At 41.4% G+C, this 27,886-nt stretch overlaps 1 protein-coding gene across 1 annotated transcript in view; it reads right to left on the bottom strand.

Annotated features, from left to right (window-relative positions):
• LOC135113849 (glutamate receptor ionotropic, delta-2-like) overlaps window positions 1-27,886 on the bottom strand; it is a 149,656-nt gene that overhangs the window by 89,529 nt on the left and 32,241 nt on the right. The window contains exon 4 of the mRNA XM_064029471.1: window positions 11,390-11,568. Coding sequence (XP_063885541.1) covers window positions 11,390-11,568 — 179 coding nt within the window. The remainder of the gene's footprint in view (window positions 1-11,389; window positions 11,569-27,886) is intronic.

The following is a 27,886-nucleotide window of genomic DNA, read 5'->3' on the forward strand; positions in this document are numbered from 1 at the left end:
CTGAACATCCCTATCCTCTTCTCTTACAATTATCTGGATAAAGGCCTTAGTGATATCTGCAGCGAAAGCTACCTGCCAGCTTCTAAATCTCAAAAGGGTTTCAACAAGGTCAGGATTAAGAGAGGGTCCAGCCTCTAAGCAATCGTTCAAGGATTTACCGTTATAACTAGCTGCAGAAGCATCGAAAACAGGCCTTACTTTAGTAGAGGAGCTGCTCTCACGTACAAGCGGATGATGGGAAAGGTAGTAGGTGGGATGAATACTTTTCATTTGAGAAGCCCGGACTTCTTCACATATTCCTTCCTTCTCATACATTCGAAGGACAGCATCATACTCTTCCCTCAGGTGTGGATCCTTCTGGAATCTATGACACAAGTTAGACAACTTTTTCTCAGCTATCTTTACATTGTCTTGCAACTGAGACCTAGCAGATTCTGACTTCCAGGGTAATACCACCACAAACCTTCCATCTACAAATTTTACATGCTCATCAAACTTCTGCTGAACATAGTTACAATTATCTGTTAATTCTTCCTTACTTGTTACACCAATTGATCATAAGTCCCAGAACTTACTCAGAGTGGATTCAGACACTGCATTGACACATAGAAGCTGTGTATTTGCCCCCATTGGGCTACTGGAAGTCCAAGAACCTGACAAAACCCACCCAAAAACGGATTCTTGAGCTACCAAACCTTCATGTAAACAAACTTGATTAGGAAGCATGAATTTCCAGTACGAGTCAACCCCAACCAAAATATCTACATTAATGTGCTGGTCGTGTAAGTAATCATCAGCTAAAGGTAATGATTCATATCCCTTGAGTTTGTGTTTGGGTACCCTGAGACGTATTAAAGGAACACATAGTATTAATTTCCACAGCCACTAAAGAATGAGCAATTCCCTAACAATCTTCTAATCTCAAATCATATAAGTCACTCATATGGCTAAGAGAGGAACTATTAACAAAGGCAGAGTAACAAATGGGTTCAGATTTAAACCATGTAGGCTTAATCCTTTTAACCAAGGAGCTTGATACATAGGACCTGTCAGAGCCTGTGTCAAAATGTACTGTCACCTGAACACTATTAGCTTTACCAGTACCAACTTTCACCTTGGCTGTCTGCAGAACACAGCACATGGAGTTCAAGGGTTCGTGGCCTGTGTATTGCATAGTGCAATTCCAACATGGTTTACTGAAGAAGGAGTTGTACTGCTCTCAGAACTCACCGTTGCACCTTCCCCAGCTGGCTTAACAAAATCATTTCTAGAAGTGACACCAGTGCTAGTCACTTTCGGCTGATCTTTAAGACAAAAGAGTGCATTATGATTGCCTCTACACTTACTACACTTATATTTACACTCCTTGGAGATGTGTCCCCTTTCAAGGCATCTAAAGCACAATTCCAAAGAGCGCACCTTTTCTTCTTGTTCAGCACGAGTGAGTTTACATACATTTAAGCACTTATCACTTGGATGAGGCTTACCACAAAACGTACATCGGTTCATACCTGGTGATGAGGATGCAACAAGGGCTGAGGCTGTACCTGGGATTACTTTCCTCCTTTCAGATGCAATAGGGCCACTGCGTGTTTCCTCACTGCGGCAACCTTCCCTGTACAAGTCTGACCTCTCTCTCCGTTCTATTTCACCCTGGAGAAAAGTCATTAACCAATCAAGATCACCTTCATGTCCTGAACCATCTCTGGACCACTCCATACGAATCTCCTGAGGAAGACGGGACAGTATAACAGGAGTCAAAACAACGCCATACTGGTCTCCCTTAACTCCCAAAGTTTCCAAACTGCGTACGTAAGAGTTAAGCTGGTTCTGCATCTTCCACAGCGAAGAAATGTACTTAGATCCCGACGACTTAACAGGCATGTCAATGTTCAACAGGGCTTGAATGTGTACAAAGATGATGCGTTCCTTTAACATCTTACATGCTATGGGAAAGTTAGCAGCTGTAAGGGTTAGGCCTTGTAACACTCGCTTAGCCTCACCCTCAAGAGAAGAGTGCAGATAACCAAACTTGCTTATGGCAGGTATATTTGCTTCTCCCACTAAGGCTTCAAACTGTTCCCAGAATTATAGCCAGTCAAGCACATTACCACTAAACTTGGGTAACTCTGTACGTGGTAATCTAATGTTACTCATCACTGACTCGTCCCCTCCACTATCACTGCGTGAGGATGTACCAGCGCGTGGCACTGTCTGGGCTAACAGCTCAGCTAACTTTTCTGCTGCCTGCACTCTAGAGCACCTTACTTGACGGCGGAAGTGGTCAGCGGCCTCGCTGTCCTCTTCCAGAGTCCAGACTCTGAGATAGCCAGCTCCACAGCACTCTGGGCGTCATCCAAGGCAGCAAGACGCGTATCAAAGTCGTCTACCGCGTCTTCCAACTCTTACTTTGGTCACCTCAGGCTTGGTAACCAAAGCAGTAAGAGCCTTTGCGCTGCGAGTTACCCAGCCACGGCATACCGTTCGTCTCCTCTCCAGCTATTGCTTGTCTTCTGCCATACTGCCGAAAACTTGGGAATATCTTCCTTGCAACTATATTCCCGGGTCTGGGCACCATATGTTAGCCCCCAAAGCTTATCAGGCAGAGCCAACATCGCCAGTTTCTCTTGATGAAGACAAAGAGTCCTTAGACGCTTAGAGGAGGCAGTAGACACCTGCCGAAACGATAATTACTCCCAGTGAGGTCTAAAATACTGTTCAGGGTGTGCTGTGAACTTATCATTAAACCCAGCTGTGACCTCACTGAACGTTTCCCTTTGTGTCTCACAACACAAGGGGGCAGTCACAGCCTGCCCTCTAAAGACAACTCTCTTCCTCCACACAAAACTACAAGCAACTAATAACACACACACACTTCACTCAAAAATTTTTAAATCATCATGGCGACTCCTACACCAGCCTCGGAGTCCCCATCTGGGGAGGGGACCATAGATGTCGCCAGGTCAGACTGCCTTTCTATCGACGACCCTAAGTGTCTTGACACCCCCCTCAACTTTTTCCTCATTAACTTCTGCAACATTCGCAGTCTAAGATCTAATTTTCAATCTGTAGAACACCACCTCTCCTCTTCTAAACCTCATCTTCTTTTCCTCACTGAAACTCAGGTGTCTGAGGCAACTGACAGTAGCCCCTTTTCTGTTCCTTCCTACTTTCTCTATTTTCATTTTCGATCCAAAGCTGGATGCTGTGTTTATGTGGTCAATGACTTAACCTGCTCTCGTGCCCACGCTCTTGAATCTTCCGAGTTTTGCACCATCTGGCTACGGCTACAGAGTCACTCTCATACTAAATTTATCTGTACTGTATACCTCTCACCTAACTCCTCTAATTATGAGAAATTCTTTGACTACTTAACTTCCAAAGTGGAACACATTCTGACCCTCTTCCCTTTTGCAGAGATCTCCATTCCTGGAGACTTCAATGTTCACCACCAGCCTTGGCTTTCCTCTCCCTTCACTGACCATCCTGGTGAACTAGCCTACAACTTTGCTATCCTCCATGACCTAGAGCAATTGGTGCAACACCCTACTCGTATTCCTGACCGTCTTGGAGATACGCCCAACATTCTTGACCTTTTCCTGACCTCTAATCCTTCTCCTTATGCTGTCACCCTTTCTTCTCCGATGGGCTCCTCCGATCACAATCTCATATATTTATCTTGTCCTATCACTCCAATCCCTCCTCAGGATCTCCCTAAGCGAAGGTGTCTCTGGCGTTTTGTCTCTGCTAGTCGGGGGGACCTGAGGAGGTATTTTGCTTATTTTCTTTGGAATGACTACTGCTTCCGTGTCAGAGACCCGTCTTTGTGTGCTGAGCGCATAACAGAGGTGATAGTGTCTGGCATGGAGGCGTACATTCCTCACTCTTTTTCTCGTCCTAAACCTCCTAAACCTTTAACACAGCTTGTTCTCGTGCTATACATGGTAGAGAGGTGGCCCACAAAAGGTACTTAAGCCTTCCATCACCAGAATCTCATGCACTTTATATTTCTGCCCAGAACCTTGCCAAGTCTGTTCTCCAACTAGCCAAAAACTCATTCATTAACAGAAAATGTCAAAACCTTTCAAGATCTAACTCCCCTCGTGATTTCTGGCATCTAGCCAGAAATATCTCCAATAACTTTGCTTCTTCTTCTTTCCCTCCTCTATTTCAACCAGATGGCACCACTGCTATCACATCTATTTCTAAAGCTGAACTCTTCGCTCAAACATTTGCTAAAAACTCTACCTTGGACGATTCTGGGCTTGTTCCTCCCTCTCCTCCACCCTCTTAGTACTTCATGCCACCTACTAAAATTCTTCGCAATGATGTTTTCCATGCCCTCGCTGGCCTAAACCCTCGGAAGGCTTATGGACCTGATGGGGTCCCTCCTATTGTTCTCCGAAACTGTTCCTCCGTGCTTGCATCTTGCCTAGTCAAACTCTTTCAGTTCTATCTGTCAACATCTACCTTTCCTTCTTGCTGGAAGTTTGCCTACATTCAACCTGTTCCTAAAAAGGGTGACCGTTCTAATCCCTCAAACTACCGTCCTATTGCTTTAATTTCCTGCCTATCTAAAGTTTTTGAATCTATCCTCAACAGGAAGATTCTTAAACATCTATCACTTCACAACCTTCTATCTGATCGCCAGTATGGGTTCCTTCAAGGCCGCTCTACAGGTAATCTTCTGGCTTTCCTTACTGAATCCTGGTCATCCTCTTTTAGAGATTTTGGTGAAACTTTTGCTGTTGCCCTGGACATATCAAAAGCTTTTGATAGAGTCTGGCACAAAGCTTTGATTTCCAAACTACCCTCCTACGGTTTCTATCCTTCTCTCTAACTTCATCTCAAGTTTCCTTTCTTACCGTTCTATTGCTGCTGTGGTAGACGGTCACTGTTCTTCTCCTAAATCTATTAACAGTGGTGTTCCTCTGGGTTCTGTCCTGTCACCCACTCTCTTCTTATCATTCATTAATGATCTTCTAAACCAAACTTCTTGTCCTATCCACTCCTACGCTGATGATACTACTCTACACTTTTCCACGTCTTTTCATAGACGTCCAGCCCTTCCGGAGGTAAACATATCACGCAGGGAAGCCACAGAACGGTTGACTTCTGGTCTTTCAAAAATTTCTGATTGGGGTAGAGCAAACGTGGTATTGTTCAATGCCTCAAAAACTCAATTCATCCATCTATCAACTCGACACAACCTTCCAGACAACTATCCCCCTCCTTCAATGACACTTAACTGTCCCCCTCTTCTACACTGAACATCCTCGGTCTGTCCTTTATTTATAATCTGAACTGGAAACTTCACATCTCATCTCTAGCTAAAACAGCTTCTATGAAGTTAGGTGTTCTGAGACGTCTCTCCGCCAGGTTTTCTCACCCGCCCCCCCCAGCTTCTAACTCTGTACAAGGGCCTTATTCGTCCATGTATGTCGTATACTTCACATGTCTGGGTTCCACTCATACTGCTCTTCTAGACAGGGTGGAATCAAAAGCTTTTTCGTCTCATCAACTCCTCTACTCTATCTGACTGTCTTCAGCCTCTCTCTCACCGTCGCAATGTTGCATATCTAGCTGTCTTCTACCGCTATTTTCATGCTAACTGCTCTTCTGATCTTGCTAACTGCATGCCTCCCCTTCTTCCACGGCTTCGCTGCACAAGACTTTCTTCTTTCTCTCACCCCTATTCTGTCCACCTCTCTAACGCAAGAGGTAACCAGTATTCTCAATCATTCATCTCCTTCTCTGGTAAACTCTGGAACTCCCTGCCTGCTTCTGTATTTCCACCTTCCTATGACTTGAATTCCTTCAAGAGGGAGGTTTCAAGACACTTATTCATCAATTTTTGACCACTGCTTTGACCCTTTTGTGGAACTGGCACTTCAGTGGGCATTTTTTTTTATTAGATTTTTGTTGCCCTTGGCCAGTGTCCTTCCTACATGAAAAAAAAAAAAAAGACGGAGAAGGAGTAACGAACAGACCGGCGTACAAGCAGCGAATTCTTTATGTTCCCGAGGCAGCCCCGAGTATACCACTGGCAGGTGACGTGGCGAGTGCCTGACGTGGCAAAACCAGCATTGCATATTAATTTCAAATTGGATGTACAAAGGCATCAAAATCAAATTACAAAAAAATCATATTACAAACAAAGACTAAACATATTAAATGAACAAAGGAAATATATAGTAATTATTAAATACACCTGTCCTAGGTAACAAAGAAAATGGTCCCACCACCAATCCGCCTTTTCAGGGGAAGCTCACACAAATCGTAAATGAAACCTAACATGGTTTGCCATAACTCAAATATATCGTAAATGAAACACAAGATGGTTTGCCACCACTCAATTATTTAGGTATGAGCAAGGAACGTGAATTTTTTCAACATATGTGGGAGGAACGCCAACATATGATGAATGATCCGTGGATGCATGCAGTAAAATTGGTTCTTGCTACAAACATTGCAACATGTAAGCATATGCGAGACCTGATCACAGACAACATAAATTATAGCGAAGTAGGACTGAACTTCGTAAAATTATCTATTTACAATTCTACGTCAACGAGGCTTGCTACATAGCAGCTGCTCAACCCTGATGCGACTGCCGATGTAAGTTACCTGAAGGGTGATAATATGAGAGAGCATTACATACTCGTAATTGCATACAGCTATGTTAGGTTGAGTGGACACAAACTGGCAATTGAATCTTGAAGATGGAACAGGCGCGGTCGTCGACACCTGTATTTTTAAAAACGTCGAGTCTTAACCATTTGTATCTGTTGTGATTTTATGGTCAATAAACAATTGAACTGAATTGAATTGTACGTACTTGTGTCACTAGTGTTTTTGTGCCGTCAAATGTGACTGGCGTTCAGAGCTCACAGCTGTGAACTCTGAAGCCAGAGGACTTCATAATTCTGCGCGTGTTTGGTTGTCTGTAGTCCTCCAAGGGACTACATAATAATTATAGACTACTCACGTAAAGGACATAATATTCTGTTGGGCGTTTGTTTGGCCTGTTACATGGGAGGATGTCCACAGAATATTATAAACCTTATCTCTGTGTGTCTTTTGTCCTAGTTCCCCCGTGGTTTGCGATTATTTCTCACCACGTAGAAGTTTTTTTTTTTTTTTTTTGGTGTTTGGCGGTCGGTTGGTTAAATCAATTGGCGATCGTAGAGGTTTGATAGCCGTGGGCGACCAGTAATTGTCTGGATTTGATGTGTTTATGCCCAGACTAGATTAGAAAGAAGTAGTCTAGGGAAAGCTAACCAGAGTGTAGTAGCAGCTACAAACACACACGTACACACACACACACACACACACACACACATATATATATATATATATATATATATATATATATATATATATATATATATATATATATATATATATATATATATATATATATATATATATATATATATATATATATATATAGTGTGGGATCCAACTGTGGGTCTACAGGATCCTTCTGGTCTCATGCAACCCTTAAACAAACAGTTGTAACACCATGTCAGCCTAATTTTCCTGTAACCAACCAACTGAACAAAGAGGGGACGCTATCACGCCGCGCTCCATAGCGTGGGTGAGGCGCATAACAAAAGATAAAGGGGGGAGGGGGAGACAGGGGTGTGATGCACAGCAGCCCTCTCTCTCTCTCTCTCTCTCTCTCTCTCTCTCTCTCTCTCTCTCTCTCTTTCTCTGTATATATATATATATATATATATATATATATATATATATATATATATATATATATATATATATATATATATATATATATATATATATATATATATATATATATATATATGTAAAACATTTTTTTTCATTAACTTCTATAATATTCGTGTCCTTCGATCTAATTTTTAAGCTGTAGAACACCATCTCTCCTCTACTAAACCTCATCTTCTCCCTGAAATACAGGTGTCTGAGGCAACTAACAGTAGCGTCTTTTCTGTTCCTTCCTGCTTTCTCTCTCTCATCTATTATTGCCTTCTCTCGTGCCCACGTTCTTGAATCTTCCGAATTTTTCACTATCCGGATACGATTACAGAGTCACTATCATACTAAATGTATCTGTGTTGTATACCTCTTACCTAACTCCTCTGACCAAAAGAAATGTTTTAACTACTTAACTTCCAAAGTGGGGCACTTCCGGAGATCTCCATTCTTGGAGACCTCATTGATCACCACTGGCTTTGGCTGTACTCTCCCGTCACTGACCATCCTGGTGAGCTAGCCTGTAACTTTCCAGTCTTCCATGAGAGAGAAACTGGTCCCATACCCTATTCATATTCCTGACCATCTTGGAGATACACCCAACATTCTTGATTATTTCATAACCTCTAATCCTTCCGCTTATGCTGTCACCCTATCTATCTCTATCTTCGTTGGGTTATTCCCATCACAACTTCATATCTGCATTTTGTCCTATCTCTCCAATCTCTCCTCAGGATCCCCCGAAGCGGAGATTCCTCTGGCATTTTGCCTGCGCTAACTGGGAGGACCGTAGGAGGTATTTATTATTCAGATTTTCCATGGAATGTATACTGCTTCCATATCAGAAACCCGTCTTATGAAGATTAGTAGTGTCCAGCATGAAGACAAGCATTCATCACTCTTTCTCTCGATCTAAACCTACCAAACCTTAGTTTAACACAGACTTTACTCATGCTATACATGATAGAGAGGTGGCCCATAAAAGGTACAAGAACCTTACATCACCAGATTTTTATGCACTTTATATTTCAGCCTGCAAATATGCTCTGTTCTTCAACTTGTCAAAAGCTCCTTCCTTAATAGAAAGTGTCTAAATCTTTCAAAATCTAACTCCTTCCTTGGCACTAAGCCTCAGGCATATCCAATAACTTTGTTTCTTCATCTTTCTCACCTTTATTTCAACCTGATGGCACCACTATCACCTCATGTATTTGTAAAGCTGAACTTTTCGTTCTACCTTCGATGATTCAGGTCTTGTTCTTTCCTCTCCTCCACCCTTTGGCACATTACCAAATAAGATTCTTCTCAGTTACGTTTTCCATGCTCTCGCTGGCCTTAGCTCTCTGAAGGCTTATGGACCTGATGGGGTCCTTCCTACTGTTCTCCGAAACTGTGCCTCCGTGCTTGCACCTTGCCTAGTTCTTCCACCTCTGGCTGTCAACATCTAACTTTCATTCTTGCTGGAAGTTTGCCTACATTGAGCCTGTTCCTAAAAAAGGTAACCGTTCAAATCCCTCAAACTACCGTCCTATTGCTTTATTTTCCTGCCTCTCTAAAGTTTTTTTTTTTTATTTATCCTCAACAGGATCCTTAAACAAGATCCTTAAACACCTATCACTTCATAACCTTCTTTCTGATCGCCAGTATGAGTTCCGTGAAAGCCGCTCTACTGGTGATCTTCTGGGTTTCCTTACTGAGTCTTGGTCATCCTCTTTTAGAGATTTTGGTGAAGCTTTTGTTGTTGCCTTAGGCATATCAAAAGTCTGGCACAAAGCTTTCTTTTCCAAACTACCCTCCTACGGCTTCTATCCTTCTCTCTGCAACTTCATCTCAAGTTTCCTTTCTGACCGTTCTATTGCTGCTGTAGTAGACGGTCACTGTTCTTTTCCAAATCTATTAACAGTGGTGTTTCTCAGGGTTCTGTCCTGTCACCCGCTCTCTTCCTATTATTCATCAATGACTTTCTAAAGCAAACTCCCTGCCCTATCCACTCCTACGCTGATGATACCACCCTGTACTTTTCCACGTATTTTTCGTAGACGTCCTACCCTTCAGGAAGTAAACAGTTCACGCAGGGAAGACACAAAATACCTGACTTCCGATGTCTCTAAAATTTCCGATTGGGGCAGAGCAAATTTGGTAATGGTAAATGCCTCAAAAACTCATTTCCTCCATCTAGCAACTCGACACAACCTTCCGGACTCTTCTTCTCATCGCCGCAATGTTGCATCTTCAGCTATCTTCTACTGCTATTTTCATGTTAACTGTTCTTCTGACCTTGCTAACTAGTAGATGTTGACAGACAGTGTTGAATCAGGCAAGGTGCACGCTCGGAGGCGCAGTTTCGGAGAAAAATAGGAGGGACCCCATCAGGTCCATAAGGCTTCCGAGGATTAGGCCACGAAGGGCATGGTAAACATCATTGGGAAGAATTTTAAAAGGTAGCATGAAGTAGTCAGAGGGTGGAGGAGAGGGAGGAACAAGCTCTGAATTGTCCAAGATAGAGTTTTTAGCAAAGGTTTGAACGAAGAGTTCAGCTTTAGAGATAGATGTAATAGCACTGGTGCCATCTGGTTGAAATAAGGGAGTGAAAGAAGATGAAACAAAGATATTGGAGATGTTTTTGGTTACGTGCCAGAAGTCACGAGAAGAGTAAAACACTTTCTATTAATGAAGGAGTTAGTTGGTGAACAGACTTGGCATGGTTCCGAACAAGAAATGTAAAGTGTATGAAATTCTGGTGAAGGAAGTGCTCAAGTACCTTCTGTAGGCCACCTTTCTATCATGTATAGCATAAGCACAGGCAGTGCTAAACTAGCGGAGGCAAAACGCCAGGAGGGATTGGAGCGATAGGGCAAGATACAGATATGAGATTGTGATCGGAGGAACCCAATGGAGAAGAGAGTGTGATAGCATAAGCAGAAGGATTAGAGATTAGGAAAAGGTCAAGAATGTTGGGCATATCTCCAAGATGGCAAGGAATACGAGTAGGGTGTTGCACCATATTGCTGTAGGTCGTGGAGGATAGGAAAGATGAAGACTAGTTCACCAGTATGGTCAGTGAAGGGAGAGGAGAGGAAAGCCAAACCTGGTGGTGAACACTGAAGTTTCCAAAAATGGAGATCTCCGAATAAGGAAGAGAGTCAGAATGTGCTCCACTTTGGAGGTTAAGTAGTCAAAGAACTTCTTATAGTCAGATGAGTTAGGTGAGAGGTATACAGCACCGATAAATTTAGTTTGAGGGTGACTGTAGTCGTAGCCAGATGGTGGAAAACTCATAAGATTCGCTCCATCAACATTCTTCATTGGCCAGTGCCTTTGCACTGTCTTAAAATTGGTGTGTAAAACTTTCTAGATTGGTTTTAGAATAAAATCAGATCGTAGCATTTTTCAAGCTGATATCAGAACGTGTCAAGGAGTTTAGTAGCAAGTCCTTGTTGCTTGGGATTCAGGAGAGGACGAATAGTTTACGGTACCATACAATAATACTTTTGTGTGTAGTTCATAAATATACTGTCAAAAACAAATAATCATTGCTACTTCCATCACTTTCTCTCTACGTGTCTGTCAGTCAATTTGCCTGTCTTTTTCAGTATGTCTGTGTGTCCACTGCATGGAAGATTAATTACGATTTTACAAATATCAATTATACCCAAATGAGAGTAGAATCCGTGGTCTTGGAAGATGGGGAGTTCGTGGAAAACAAAGGAAAGGGCATGGACACTATTGCGGAAGCAAGAGTGTAGAAGAATTTCCTCCAATCCAGTTTTCAAGTTCACTACCAGCACCCGCGTCTCTGGCATCTTCCACAACCCAGCCAACTCCAGGAGTCTGTCCAGAGTAAGAGTGGTGCAATTAACTTACGGCAATGGCTTTAAGTGTTAGTTTTAATAATTCATGAAATTCATAATTCATGAAATTAAAGTATTACCTGATAGTATGATCTGAACAACGAGCCTCAAGAACGGAATATATAATTGTGGATGGAATGAAATGTAAGAGTAAATTAGAAGAGTCGTGTGTGTGTGTGTGTGTGTGTGTGTGTGTGTGTGTGTGTGTGTGTGTGTGTGTGTGTGTGTGTGTGTGTGTGTGTGTGCGTTGTTGAAATGTGAGATAGAAAATATTGTGAAGGTTTGAAATAACCCCCTAGAAAGCAGGTTAGGACGTTGCTAAGAAAATTTAAAAGTAGCAAAAAATAAATAAAGAAAACAAAATAAATAAATAGATAAACAAATAAAGAAATAAAATAAATAAATAAGATAAATGAATAAATAAAAGACGGTAAATAAATAGATGTAATTAAATACGTAGACAAAATCAAGTTAGATTATATCTAGATGTAAGAAAGCTACTTATCCAGAAGTATTTAAAAAAAAATAAATACATGAATAAATATAAGTAGCCAAATAATACTAGATTATATCTAGGTGCAAGAACGAATTTTCCAAAAATATTACATGTGTTATTAATCCGAATATGTAAACCCTGTAAAACACAATTGTCAGTAGGTATGGAGAGCAACTGACAATATCATATTACATTAATTGGCAATAGAAGAGCCAGAGAAATTCTGAAAATGTAGATACTAAGAATGATATTAATCGAATTAGGCCTTTTCAGACTATATATATACATATATATATATATATATATATATATATATATATATATATATATATATATATATATATATATATATATATATATATATATATATATATAGATAGATAGATAGATAGATAGATAGATAGATAGATAGATATATGGGGGGGAGGGGAAGGACTATGGGGTATCCTGAAGTTATACTGAGTTGGAGGCAGGTTTCTGGAAGGAATGTTGAAAGTGAATGTTGATAAACGTAAATTAGTGAAATGTCTCAGAAAGATTGCTTGTGGAATTGCATGGAGAACACCAGAAAGAAGTGGAAGGAGGATATATTATAAAGTGAGAAGGATCTATTATAAACTTAGGACACTGAGTATGAATGTAAAGAGTGCATTATTTCATACATAGTGGCGCCCATTCTAATGTGTAGTGATGATATACGGTACATGGGTGTATTGGGAACGAAGTGTCTGAGAGGTATGTGTGAAGAGTACCATGGAGTGGTAAAATAAAAATGAGGAGGGAAAACAAATAACGGGTTTTGAAAGAGTCAGCTAGATGGGCATATATGCATTATGCGTACAGAAAGTCTGGACATGTAGAGAGAATGGAGGGCAGAAAAGAGAATAATGAGATCAGATGTGCAAGGTGAAAGGTTAAAGAGAAAATCTCGCCTTGAATGGATGAAATAAGTGAAGAGAACACTGCAATGGAAAGGAGTGACTGACTGTTCAGCTAGCAAGGACGATTGTGCGTGATAAGAGTTGAATGGAAACCGACAGTGGTGAGTGCATGAAAAAGACCGGTCGACCGGTTATGGGTACACTTGACGAGGCAATATTTTTAGATGCAGTTAGGAAGCTGTGCACTCTGTGGGATGTACCTTTCATTTGCTGTGGTCTCAGGATTCAACCAGGTGGGGAGAAGGGAACCATTTTATTTTGAAGGAGCAGGGGTAAACAAGCCTTCCTCAGAAGATATTTTGCCAGCTGTGTTGTGCCTCGGCCCCTGTGATGCAGTATGGTGGTATTTTTTTTCCATCGGAAACCGAAGGTACCTGAGGGATCCCTATTATCCAACGTTATAGGCATTTCGAGGATTGTTTGACAGTTCTTCATTAGCGACAATATATTCTTATTAAGCCCGATTTTCTACATCGTGTAACCGCTTATCGTGAACCAAAAAGACTGCTCCTTTGTGTGTGTGTGTGTGTGTGTGTGTGTGTGTGTGTGTTGTTATGTATCCCCATAACCAGCGCCGCTGCTCTTCCCTCCCTAACACTCTCACCGTCCTCGGAGTCGGGTGTTTAACCCTCTAAAGAGCCAACTATCCCTGTTCTGAAGAAGCTCCTCATCCGAAGCTCCACAAAGCTCCACGTCATTTCCCGGTCATTCCCTCGGTACTTCCTCCCATGTCAGAAGATATGTGTACTATACGCTGACGCCACGATAAGTAGTGGGTTCTCATTCGTCAAGGGTTATAGGATTATTATTTATTTATATGTATGTCGGGTTTCGTGATGGGACTGATATATTATTATTTTCATGTTTCGTGTTTCAGCATTCAGTACTCCCTTTCCATGTCCTCCCTGTGGTAATATTATATTTATTAAGACATGAAGAAAATAAGTGTAAGATTTCCGCCCCTTTACATTTCCACTTCAGAACCTGGATCATTTGCTTACTAATAAATCCACTATACGATCAGATACTTTATTGAATGTCAATTTGCCATGTCGTGGAGCAACTTGATACTTCAAGTGGTTCGTTACATTTAAATTGTGCAGTGACCAGGATAGTCATTTAGTTACCCGACCCTCCCCCAACTTTTGATATTTGTCCATTACTTGTTTGCTTACTTGTCTCATTCTGCTCTCATTTCAGTTGTGCTTTTGTTTTGTTTATTTTTGTGTTTAGCTATTCCATATAAAGGGATTTTTTGGGGCATCTTGTTTTTATTTTAGTGTTTTTTTTTTTTTTTGGGGGGGGAGGGATTTTTTTTTTTTTTTTTTTGTGCGTACTCAACCGTGTTTTTTTTTTATTTTTTATGTCCAACCATTTATTTTCTTATATTTCGGTGCAATTCTGTAGGGAGGAGTGTTCATAGGACTATACACGTCGGCAATAGTGTGATAGGCCTATCTCAGTGTCGTTTCAACCTAGATCTTTTGTGTTTATACCGTACGAGGCATTACTTTCACTAGTGTCGTTATTATCCTGTTTTATTTTTTTTACGCCGTACGAAAAGTCACTTTCAAAACTAGCTTCATCTCTTATCCAGATCACCCCTTATGCTGTACAAACGACCTTGTTTGTCAGTTCTCATTAACTTTCGTGTCCCTCTCTTTTTCTTAAGTATCTGTGCATATCATTTCGAACTGCATGTTAGTAGGATTTAAGAGCTTAAAGCTCTCAAGCATCCCAAGCATCATCTCAAGTATCTCTCAAGTCTGTTATTCAGTATTGCTGAATCGTATTAAGTCTCTCGTTTGCCTCCGTCCTGCTGATAGTCCAACGTACGTACATTTAGGCGATTCGTTTGTTGCTGATCACTGCCATTTTTTTTTTATAGACTTAATATTTCATCATGTCGGCTCTCTTTAATATAGATGAGTTTCTTAAGCTACCTACGGTAGAAGCTCTCGCAGACATCCGAAAGTCTGATTGGCAGATGATTGCTGTCACCTATTAGATATCTTACAATCCTCGTGACAGAAATTTAATTAAAAATTCAGTGGAAGAAAGCTTAGTTCAACAGGGAATTCTTCCGCCTGAAGCCGTAGATAATCTCCTTGCACCTCTTCTGGTGATAAAACACCCAGTCCCGTGATTAACCCAGTAGTCCTTCAGACTCCGGTGAAAGAAAACTGTGATCATCAGGAAACTTTCCCACACCCCTCCGCTTCAGAAAATATACAGTTGGATTATGAACTACAACTTAGCGCCTAGAGATAGTAGAGAGACTGGCGGAAAGACAGGTGCAGTTAGAACGGAAAATTAAGCTGAGAGAAATGGAAATCAAAGAAACGAAGGTACGACAAAATCTAGAAAATAAGAGGGCAGGAAATTGAGATGCAGGAAAAAATTAAATAAGTTCAAAGCTTCAGAAACCACTTATCTGTTGCTGCCTTTTGATAAGAAGGATGGAGACGGATATTTTCGTGCATTCGAAAATGTTGTTAGGATTATTGATTGGCCTGAAAACCAGTGGTTAATGGTCCTGTTCCACAAGCTTACAGGGAAAGCATACAGAGTATTCACTACTTTAAAACAGTTCGAGGATTATGAAACCATAGAAAAAAATCATAATCAGGGCATATGAAATCATTTCCGAAGCCTATAGGCAGAAATTCCGCGACCTGACCAAGATTTTGAGTCAAATATTCATTGAATTTGCCACCGAGAAAATGAGGATACTAAAGAAGTGGATGGACTCTACTGATAGCACAGTTTTGCAGTCCTTAATTAACTTAATTATTTTGGAGGAATTTAAAAACAAGCTGCCCATCTATATCCTTAGAGATGTGGAGGAACTTAACTGTTAGGGAAATGCCCCAGAGGTGATTGATTCATACTCGCTCCTAGTGGAAATTTGAGTAGGACGGAGAGTCAAGCCTCCTCAAAATATAATCTTGGTAACCAGGGTGGTATGCCTCGAGGTCACAATCTTGCATCATATAGTCCATCTTTTCCCATGTGCACATATTGTAAAAAGCCGGGACATACTATATTGCAGTGTAGGTATCCTAACTGTATTGCAGTGTAGGTATCCTAACTGTAAAGTCTCCAATGCTGAAAACCATTTCAGATCCCAATTCTCTGTTTCTAAAACCTTTCCCACCTCCCAGACCTCACAATCCTGTTTCAATTTGTCATGCTTCTCACCTCTCTCAAATTTTCAAACCCTTCCCTCACCAAGGACAAGTCTCTCTCTCTCCAAATAGTATTCCCTCTTCTATCACCATTCCAAGAGACAAATCTACAGCCCAGTCCGTCCTCTTCAATGACACACTGCCTCACATTGACTCTTCTTTGACCTTCGTGGACGTGCTGCTTGAACCTTGAAGTCCTTAACCAGCAAATTATCTCTACCGGGGAGCTAGTAGAAGCCCAACAACAAGATCCCTCCTTATCTAAGATCCACCTCTCTGGTGTAGAAACTAAAGCACGATGATTTGGCTGGCCACTTAGGTGCTACCAGAACCTGTAAGAAACCGTTGCAGGATTTTTACTGGCACAGATTGAAACAAAGCAGTAATTTCACTAGCACCTTTTTTTTTCAATAGGTTACGACAGAACTATGGTCTGATCATTTTGAATTGAGCGTTCAGACGTTGTCTCTCTCTGTCTCTAACTATGATGTTATATTTTTATTTTGAGTTACGATTTTTTTTCACACCAACATTGAGGTAAAATTCAAGGCTCTCACTATTCGTGCAACAGCTCTTGAGGGGTCAAGTAATAACCCCCTATTAGCCTTTTCTTCACCCCCTCAAAAAAAAAAAAATAATAATAATAATGAGTAAATAAGATCTTTTTTCTTGGCTGTGGTAGTGACAAAAGCAAGCGAGAGAGGTAGCTTCCGTCCTAGCTGGCGGCGCGAGAGAAAGTAACCATTGGTTAACACGGTCATTCTGACCGTGTTACCTCACCCGGTTACCCATGGAGACATGACAACGCCTGGAGGAAACGGTGCCAAGTATTGTGGTGTGGTGCAAAAAATGAAATAAATAAATGAATAAATAAATAAATAAATAAAAAAAAACAATTTAAGTATCATTACAAAAACATATATTACACTAACAACTTTTTTTTTTCTGAGCATCACAGTGTATATATATTCCACAACACCATTTACTTTAGAGGTAGGAAGTACTTGACATGAGATGTGTCTTGGTATAAGTGTGGCAACGCCGCAGGCCGAGGAATCCCCGGAAAGAACAACGCCTAAACGCTCAGTTCAAATTGGTCAGACCATAGAGGCAAAACATGCGACCTTAACTGCATTCGACCCCTTCTTAGTCCCAAGGTTGCCTAGAACGCTTCCATCAAACTCTCAAATCCACTATACCGAAATTTTGACTAGAGCACAACTAGGAGCGGGATGAACAATTAAACTTTTCCCTCTTTGTTATTCATGAGTGCCCCCAGGAATCACTACAATATTTCCCATTTAAGCTCTAATGTATTAGAAAGATTCGAGGGGTCCTTAAAATCATGAAAGATGAATTATTGGAATCCCCTATCTCTCCCATTTCAGTAGAATCATAATCAAGTCAGTTCGAAACAGACTTGATGATGCCCACTCTTTTGCCCTAAAGCATCTACTTAACTCTCACCATAGGCCGGACAAACACCAACGCAATGCAGTTCTTCGTACCTTCAAACCTCTTGTTCCTTAACATTCTTGGTTTACCTCTAAAAAGCAAAGTACATAGGACCTTACCTTATCTGGTTGGAAAAAAAAAAAATTGGTATGGTCAACTGTCATTTCTACCCCAGATCAGCGGAAGGACACTCTGTGTCTTTCCATGCAAATTTAATCAGGCACTCAGAGGAAAATCATCAAGCCTTTTGTACTTTGATGTTGGGGAAAATTATTTTTGAACCGTGTATTGAGGTCCTGAACGAGCCCGAGCCTGATACAGATTCAATTTTGGAAGATGTGCCTCCTCCTCTATATAATCCTCCAAATTTTTACTTACTAAGTAATATGACTAATTATGTAACTAAACTGTACTCCTCTCAAATTCATGATATCTCTCCTCTGTTACATAAATTTCCCTAGGTTACTGCTGATTTTCCCAGAACCTGTACTTTCATTCACCATGATATTCGGTTAATTTCAGGTGCCAGACCCAGCAAACAAAATGCCTATAATTACATTCAAAGAAAAAGCTATAATGCAAAAATAAATTGCCTGTACCCAGTTTTTCACCTTGGGCTTTTTCCTGCATACTAATTCCTAAACCAGGTGGTTGCTTCAGATTTTGTTATGGATTATAGAAAAGCCAACCAGTTCACCGTTCAGGACCCATTCCTACTGCCCAGTACTTGCTGATATTATTGACATTGTAAGCCTAGCTAGATATATCTCCACCATAGACATTTGGAAAGAATATTATGAAACTCCCCTCACCCCCAAAGCCCCAAAAAATTTCTGCCTTCGTCAAGCCTTTCGGATTGTACCAGTCCGAAGTCCTATACTTCGGCTCATCTAACGCCCCCGTAACATTCTAGCGAATGATAAACGCTCTCATTCAGAATGCTACAGGTACATCATCATGCCTCGACGACATTGTGGTTGTGGCACACACCTGACCAGAACACCTAGGAGACCTCCTGTTCTTCAAACTACAGGAAGCCAGACTCAACATCAACCTGGCTGAGTCCACCTTTGGCCAGGTCTCGGTGATGTACTTGGGCCACAACGTGGATCAGGGAGGAGTCATTGCTCTCGCCTAATATACTCCCTGACTTCTCCTGGGAAGTCATCGATGACTCCCACTGAAGTGACCGTCTGCCCATCTGCATCTTGTATGCACAAGATCTCCCGAACAGCCATCCACCTTCACAAGTATAACTTCAAGAGAGCAGACTGGGCAGTCTTCCGTAGGGTTGCTGACGTGGATATATGTGGCGAGACATTGAGATTATGGTCAGCAACGCAACACAGTCCATATTAGACGACGCCGAGGCATGTATTCCGAAGACTTCTAGAGTTCGCACAAAGCATGGAGTTTCATGGTGGACAACGGATTGCTGACAAGCACTTCATGAGCGCAATAGACGATATAAGCCCAATCAAACAAATTACATAGCCTACAAGAAGGCAAGGGCTCAAGCAAGGAAGCAAGCAAGTTTTCTGTTCCCAAGTGTATCGGTGTTCTTTTTACTAGACGTAACGTACCAAATTTGCCAATAACCCTTCAAGGCCAGCCGATGCCGTTTAAATATTCAGTTAAGTTCCAGGGTCTGCATTTTGATTGCAGACTAAAAAATAAAAATAAAATAAAATACCAATGTCCTCAAGTATCTTTCTGGTACGTCATGGGGAACATACAGAAAATCTTTATTAATGGTGTATGAGTCCTTAATTCGCTCTCACCTAGACTATGGGTCACCTGTGTATGGGTCTGCGTCGGAATCAGCAGTGAGGAGGCTGGATGTGTTTCAGAATTAATGTGTGCAAATGTTTTAGGGCCCTGAGCTACACTCGTGTAGCGAAGATAGGCTCGGAGGTAGCCGAGAAAGCTCCCCTCGGTAAAGCGGCAAGCAAAATAAGGCCTCACCACCACATCCAGACTGTCGTTCACCATCCATTCGTTACATACATTACATTCGCTCTGCCAACGGACGGGCATCCGACTGGACGATGCGAACCAGCTAGTGCCGCCCACTCTTCCACTGGAAGCAACCCATCACCACCCTCGCCATCAACTGGCTCCCGTGGAAGAAAGCTGTCGTTACCGAGCCGGAGCTCCACCAACACTTCCGGACCCTCGTCGCTGGCCTCCCTCCATCCCTACGTCTCTACAGAGACGGCTCCAAGGCGGATGAATGTGTGGGTGCAAGTGTGTGGTCGTGGAAGTGTTCCCTCAGGTTCCGACTGTCTTCATATACAGCGGTGTTTCCTGTCGAACTTTTTGTCATTGATAGGGAAATAGATTATGCATTAAATTCACCTCATCATTCAATCGTAATTTTTTTCGGACCCTGTGTCAGCCCTTCAGGCAATAGAGTCCGGCTACATGGGTAAAAATGAAATCCAGGGTAACATCATTAATAAGCTGAATTCTTATTGTAAATCCTTCTCACTGATTTAGCTCCCCTGACATTGCAGTATACACGCGAATGAACTGGCTGACATCCTGTCTTGGTCTAGAGCAGAGCTCAAGGGAGCGTAGAACCTCCGTCGGGATCTACAGTCATGTCTCTCAGTTGTTAAATCATCAGTAATACTCTTGTGGCAGAGTTTTTGGGACAATCTCCAGCTGCATACAATCAAACCCATCTTGGATGTTTTGATCCACCTCAGGATGGGTGCACCCTCCCTATACATATACTCCCCTTTATATAGCCAATACCTTTCCACCATAAGGTACTAACTTTGACGTTACCTTCTATATCGACCACATCCTGCTTCACGGTATGCGTTATCGGGAGGAGAGGCGGCCCTTGAGGGCTTACTGCAAAGGCCCTCCCGCTAACTTATACCTCCCTTCTGAGAAATGAACGCCCGGATGTAGTCGATAGATTGTTGATTTACCTGATTGAGACCATTATCACCAGAGAGCTGTGATTTACATGCATATATCATATCATATTTGCTTGTATGTATATAAATTTATCAAATATGTAAATACAAATGTTTAAATAAAAGTATGAAAGTGTGTATGAATTATGTCCTGCGTGATCTTATTATGAATGTGCTTCCAATTGATGTGCATGCATAATACGTAGTAATGATACAGAGATTCCCTACTCCTACTTTAGGAGTCAATAATAGCGAGGAACATTAATGGGCATTTAGGCAAATATAACTTGATAAATCAGTCACAGCATGGCTTCACGAAGGGGAAGTCTTGCCTGACGAGCTTCTTAAGTTTTCATTTTTTTTTTTTTATGTAGGAAGGATACTGGTCAAGGGCAACAAAAATCTAATAAAAAAAAATGCCCACTGAAATGCCAGTCCCATAAAAGGGTCAAAGCAGTGGTCAAAAATTGGTGGATAAGTGTCTTGAAACCTCCCTCTTGAAGGAATTCAAGTCATAGGAAGGTGGAAATACAGAAGAAGGCAGGGAGTTCCAGAGTTTACCAGAGAAAGGGATGAATGATTGAGAATACTGGTTAACTCTTGCGTTAGAGAGGTGGACAGAATAGGGGTGAGAGAAAGAAGAAAGTCTTGTGCAGCGAGGCCGCGGAAGGAGGGGAGGAATGCAGTTAGCAAGATCAGAAGAGCAGTTGGCATGAAAATAGCGGTAGAAGACAGCTAGATATGCAACATTGCGGCGGTGAGAGAGGGGCTGAAGACAGTCAGTTAGAGGAGAGGAGTTGATGAGACGAAAAGCTTTTGATTCCACCCTGTCTAGAAGAGCAGTATGAGTGGAACCCCCCCAGACATGTGAAGCATACACCATACATGGACGGATAAGGTCCTTGTACAGAGTTAGCAGCTGGGGGGGTGAGAAAAACTGGCGGAGACGTCTCAGAACACCTAACTTCATAGAAGCTGTTTTAGCTAGAGATGAGATGTGAAGTTTCCAGTTCAGATTATAAGTAAAGGACAGACCGAGGATGTTCAGTGTAGAAGAGGGGGACAGTTGAGTGTCATTGAAGAAGAGGGGATAGTTGTCTGGAAGATTGTGTCGAGTTGATAGATGGAGGAATTGAGTTTTTGAGGCATTGAACAATACCAAGTTTGCTCTGCCCCAATCAGAAATTTTAGAAAGATCAGAAATCAGGCGTTCTGTGGCTTCCCTGCGTGATATGTTTACCTCCTGAAGGGTTGGACGTCTATGAAAAGACGTGGAAAAGTGCAGGGTGGTATCATCAGCATAGGAGTGGATAGGACAAGAAGTTTGGTTTAGAAGATCATTAATGAATAATAAGAAGAGAGTGGGTGACAGGACAGAACCCTGAGGAACACCACTGTTAATAGATTTAGGAGAAGAACAGTGACCGTCTACCACAGCAGCAATAGAACGGTCAGAAAGGAAACTTGAGATGAAGTTACAGAGAGAAGGATAGAAACCGTAGGAGGCTAGTTTGGAAATCAAAGCTTTGTGCCAGACTCTATCAAAGGCTTTTGATATGTCCAAGGCAACAGCAAAAGTTTCACCAAAGTCTCTAAAAGAGGATGACCAAGACTCAGTAAGGAAAGCCAGAAGATCACCAGTAGAGCGGCCTTGACGGAACCCATACTGGCGATCAGATAGAAGGTTGTGAAGTGATAGATGTTTAAGAATCTTCCTGTTGAGGATAGATTCAAAAACTTTAGATAAGCAGGAAATTAAAGCAATAGGACGGTAGTTTGAGGGGTTAGAGCGGTCACCCTTTTTAGGAACAGGTTGAATGTAGGCAAACTTCCAGCAAGAAGGAAAGGTAGATGTTGGCAGACAGAGCTGAAAGAGTTTGACTAGGCAAGGTGCAAGCACGGAGGCACAGTTTCGGAGAACAATAGGAGGGACCCCATCAGGTCCATAAGCCTTCCGAGGGTTTAGACCAGCGAGGGCATGGAAAACATCATTACGAAGAATTTTAATACGTGGCATGAAGTAGTCAGAGGGTGGAGGAGAGGGAGGAACAAGCCCAGAATCGTCCAAGGTAGAGTTTTTAGCAAAGGTTTGAGCAAAGAGTTCAGCTTTAGAAATAGACGTGATAGCAGTGGTGCCATCTGGTTGAAGTAGAGGAGGGAAAGAAGAAGAAGCAAAGTTATTGGAGATATTTTTGGCTAGATGCCAGAAATCACGAGGGGAGTTAGATCTTGAAAGGTTTTGACATTTTCTGTTAATGAAGGAGTTTTTGGCTAGTTGGAGAACAGACTTGGCATGGTTCCGGGCAGAAATATAAAGTGCATGAGATTCTGGTGATGGAAGGTTTAAGTACCTTTTGTGGGCCACCTCACTATCATATATAGCACGAGAACAAGCTGTGTTAAACCAAGGTTTAGAAGGTTTAGGACGAGAAAAAGAGTGAGGAATGTACGCCTCCATGCCAGACACTATCACCTCTGTTATGCGCTCAGCACACAAAGACGGGTCTCTGACACGGAAGCAGTAGTCATTCCAAGGAAAATCAGCAAAATACCTCCTCAGGTCCCCCCAACTAGCAGAGGCAAAACGCCAGAGGCACCTTCGCTTAGGGGGATCCTGAGGAGGGATTGGAGTGATAGGACAAGATAAAGATATGAGATTGTGATCGGAGGAGCCCAACGGAGAAGAAAGGGTGACAGCATAAGCAGAAGGATTAGAGGTCAGGAACAGGTCAAGAATGTTGGGCGTATCTCCAAGACGGTCAGGAGTACGAGTAGGGTGTTGCACCAATTGCTCTAGGTCATGGATGATAGCAAAGTTGTAGGCTAGTTCACCAGGATGGTCAGTGAAGGGAGAGGAAAACCAAAGCTGGTGGTGAACATTGAAGTCTCCAAGAATGGAGATCTCTGCAAAAGGGAAGAGGGTCAGAATGTGCTCCACTTTGGAAGTTAAGTAGTCAAAGAATTTCTTATAGTCAGAGGAGTTAGGAGAGAGGTATACAGCACAGATAAATTTAGTATGAGAATGACTCTGTAGTCGTAGCCAGATGGTGGAAAACTCGGAAGATTCAAGAGCGTGGGCACGAGAGCAGGTTAAGTCATTGCGCACATAAACGCAGCATCCAGCTTTGGATCGAAAATGAGGATAGAGAAAGTAGGAGGGAACAGAAAAGGGGCTACTGTCAGTTGCCTCAGACACCTGAGTTTCAGTGAGGAAAAGAAGATGAGGTTTAGAAGAGGAGAGGTGGTGTTCTACAGATTGAAAATTAGATCTTAGACCGCGAATGTTGCAGAAGTTAATGAAGAAAAAGTTGAGGGGGTGTCAAGACACTTAAGGTCGTCGACGGAAAGGCAGTCCGACCTGGGGACATTTATGGTCCCCTCCCCAGATGGGGACTCCGAGGCTGGTGTAGGAGTCGCCATGATTTTAAAATTTTTGAGTGAAGGGTGTGTGTGTTATTAGGTGCTTGTAGTTTTGTGTGGAGGAAGAGAGTTGTCTTTAGAGGGCAGGCTGTGACTACCCCCTTGTGTTGTGAGACACAAAGGGAAACGTTCAGTGAGGTCACAGCTGGGTTTAATGATAAGTTCACAGCACCCCCTGAACAGTGCTTTAGACCTCACTGGGAGTAATTATCGTTTCGGCAGGTGTCTACTGCCTCCTCCTTCTTACTTTTACTGTAAAGTGTACAAGGCAGTAGATAATGGTGATAGTTATGACATCTTATATCTGGACTTTAGTAAAGGTACCCCATCAGAGGCTCCTGAGAAAGGTCAGGGCACACGGGATAGATGGGAAGGTGTTAAGCTGGATAAGGTCATAGCTAAGCGACAGGCGACAAAGAGTTGCAATAAACGGCTCAAAATCCGAGTGGGGTCATGTAATTAGTGGGGTGGCACAGGGCTCAGTATTAGGACCATTTTTTTTTTTTTTTATATATATATCAGTGACTTGGATAGTGGAATTAGTAGTGATGTTAGTACATTTGCGGATGACACAAAGATAAGTAGATAATTAGGTCAGAATCGGATGCCATCGCCTTGCAGGCAGATTTATATAGAATGAATGAATGGACTGACAGATGGCAAATGCAGTTTAATATCAACAATTGCAAAGTACTTAGCGTAGGTAGAGGGAACCCACACAGTAGGTACACAATAAACAACGAAACTCTGGTAGGTTCAGGATACGAAAAAAAATTTAGGAGTTATAATTAGCTCTGAACTCCGTCTAAGAAAGCAATGCAAAGAGGCCAGAAATAGGGCAAACAGGGTGTTAGGATTCATTTTTAGGAATGTTAAAATTAGAATACCCGAAGTAATATTAAAGTTGTATTTGGCGCTGTGCAGTTCTGGTCCCTACATTACAGGAAAGATACAGGTCTATTAAAATCAATACAGAGGAGAATGACTAAAAGGATACTGGGGATGAGGAGTATTCCTTACGAGGCGAAATTGAAGCCGTTAAATTTACATTCTTTAGAGAGACGTAGGTTAAGAGGGGACCTGATAGAAGTCTTTAAGTGGTATAAGGGTTATAACAAGGGGCATGTAAGCAAAATTCTTAGGATCAGCAACCAGGATAGAACAAGAAATAACGGGTGCAAGCTTGAAAAATTTAGGTTTAAGAAAGAGATAGGAAGAAATTGGTTCACAAATAGAGTGGTAGATGAGTGGAACGGACTCAGTAATCATGTTGTTAGTGCTAAAACATTAGGGAGCTTTAAGAGAAAATTAGACGGGTTTATGGATGGGGATGATAGGTGGAAATAGGTAGGCATATTTCATACAGGGGCTGCCGTGTGTAAACCTGGCCGCTTCTTATAGCTTCCCTTATTTCTTATATTCTTATGTTTTTATGTTCTTATGTGTGATTGTGAGTTACCCTCACTCTTCCCTGCCCTGACAAAGGACAATAGCTTATGTGATAGAATTAGATACCCCATATGAATGATGCGTGTGTGAAGGGCTGAATGTGTGTACATATTTTATATCTAAAAAAAAAAAAAAAAGTGAATAAAATGAAATAAATAATAAATAAAGGTAAAAATATCCTTAAAAATAACACAAGGTTAAAACTTCATTAAATATAAATTAAATTAAGTTATATAAAAATGGCCTAATACTCATTTTGGGTGATGGCCAACACCCCCCCCAAAAAAAAAAAAAATAAATAAAAAAAAAAAATAAGATAGGCAGAGCCATCTCATTCATCAAGGGTTTCACACCTCCCTCCTACTTTCCTAGAGATTATATTCCACACCAATGGCATGAATATAACACCTTAACTTTTCCGGTATTTCTCTTTAACTTGTTCCTTCTGTTAGGGTATAAAATTATTATTTATTTATACGTATGTCGGGTTTTTTGACGGGATTGATATATTATTATTTTCATGTTTCGTGTTTGAGCACTCAGTGCTCCCTTTTTGTGTTCCCAAGTACTACTATTATGTATACTAATATATGAAGTAAATAAGAGTAAGATTTTCGCCCCTTTACTTTTGCATTTTATAAACTGAGTCATTAACTTGCTTATAAATCCACATTTACTATCAAATACTTTATTAAATGCCGCGTCTGGGGGCAACTTGATACTCCAAGTGGTTCATGACAGTGTGTGTGTGTGTGTGTGTGTGTGTGTGTGTGTGTGTGTGTGTGTGTGTGTGTGTGTGTGTGTGTGTGTGTGTGTGTGTGTGTGTGTGTAAGTAAGTAAGTAAGTTAGCAAGCAACAGTTTATACCTAAATGTAATACATAAAATTATAACTATGATTCTTATATACATAGACACAATCCATCGAGCCGAGGCTACCTGATGGACATGATATACAAGACTAAGGGACGATTGAACTAACGTTGTCCTGTGAGTTTACATATTATTATGTATAGATACTTGCATGGAAACAAACCTGCATTTTTGGTGATAATGGGAACACAATTATTAATATTTATTCATAACTTCATAAAATCTGTTTTAGCTAGAGATGAGATGTGAAGTTTCTAGTTTAGATCATAAGTAAAGGACAAACCGAGGATGTTCAGTGTAGAAGAGGGGGACAGCTGAGTGTTATTGAAAAAGAGGGGATAGCTGTCTGGAAGGTTGTGTCGAAATGAATGATGGAAGAATTGGGTTTTTGAGGCATTGATCAATACTAAGTTTGCTCTGTCCCCAAAATTTTGTGGCTTTCCTGCGTGAATTGCTTACTTCCCTAAGGTTAGGATGTCTAGGCAAAGACGTGGGAAAATGCTAGATGGTAACATCAGGGTAGGTATGGGTAGAAAAAGCAAATTGGATTTTGAAGATAATTGATGAATAATAGGAAGAAAGTGGGTGACAGGACAGACCACTGAGGAACACCACTGTTAATAGATTTAGGAGACCATCTACCGTAGCAGCAATAGAAAGGTCAGAAAGGAAGCTTGAGATGAAGTTACAGAGAAAAGGATAGAAGCCATAGGAGGGTAGTTTGGAAATCAAGCCTTTGTTACAGACTCTATCAAAAGCTTTTGATACGTTTAAGGCAATAGCAAAACTTTCGCCAAAATCTTTAAAAGAGGATGACCAAGACCCAGTAAGGAAAGCCGGAAGATCACCAGTAGAACGGCCTTGACGGAATCCATACTGGCAATCAGAGAGAAGTTTGTGAAGTGATGGTAAATGTTTAAAAATCTTCCTGTTGACGATATATTCGAAAACTTTAGAAAGACAGGAAATTAAAGTAACAGCACGGTAGTTTGAGGAATTAGAACGGTCACCCTTTTTAGGAACAAACTGAATGTAGGTAAAATTCCAGCAAGAAGAAAAGGTAGTTTGAATAGGCAAGATGCAGGCACGGTTTCGGAGAAGAATAGTAGAGACCTCATCAGGTCCGTAAGTTTTCTTAGGGTTAAGGCAAGCGAGGGTATAGAGAACATAACTGAGAAGGATTATAATGGGTAGTATAAGTAGGCAGAGGATGGAGGATAGGAAGGAACAAGGCCTGAATAGTCCAAGGTAAAGTTTTTAGCAAAATTCCGAGAGAAGAGTTCAGCTTTAGAAAGAGATCAAGATGGCAGAGGTGCCATCAACTTGAAATAAAGGAGTGAAAGATGAAGAAGCAAAGTTATTGTTTTTGGTTAGGTGCCAGAAGTCACGAGGGGAGCTAGATCTCGGAAGGTTTTGACACTTCTTATTAATGAAGTAGTTTTTGGCTAGTTGGAAAACATAAAGATAAGGCGAATGAGATTCTGGTGATGAAAGGCTCAAGTACCCTTTGTGGGCTACCTCTCTATCATGTATAGGACAAGAACAGGT

This window comes from Scylla paramamosain, chromosome 26 (genome assembly GCF_035594125.1).
Source record: "Scylla paramamosain isolate STU-SP2022 chromosome 26, ASM3559412v1, whole genome shotgun sequence".
NCBI classification, from domain to species: domain Eukaryota; kingdom Metazoa; phylum Arthropoda; class Malacostraca; order Decapoda; family Portunidae; genus Scylla; species Scylla paramamosain.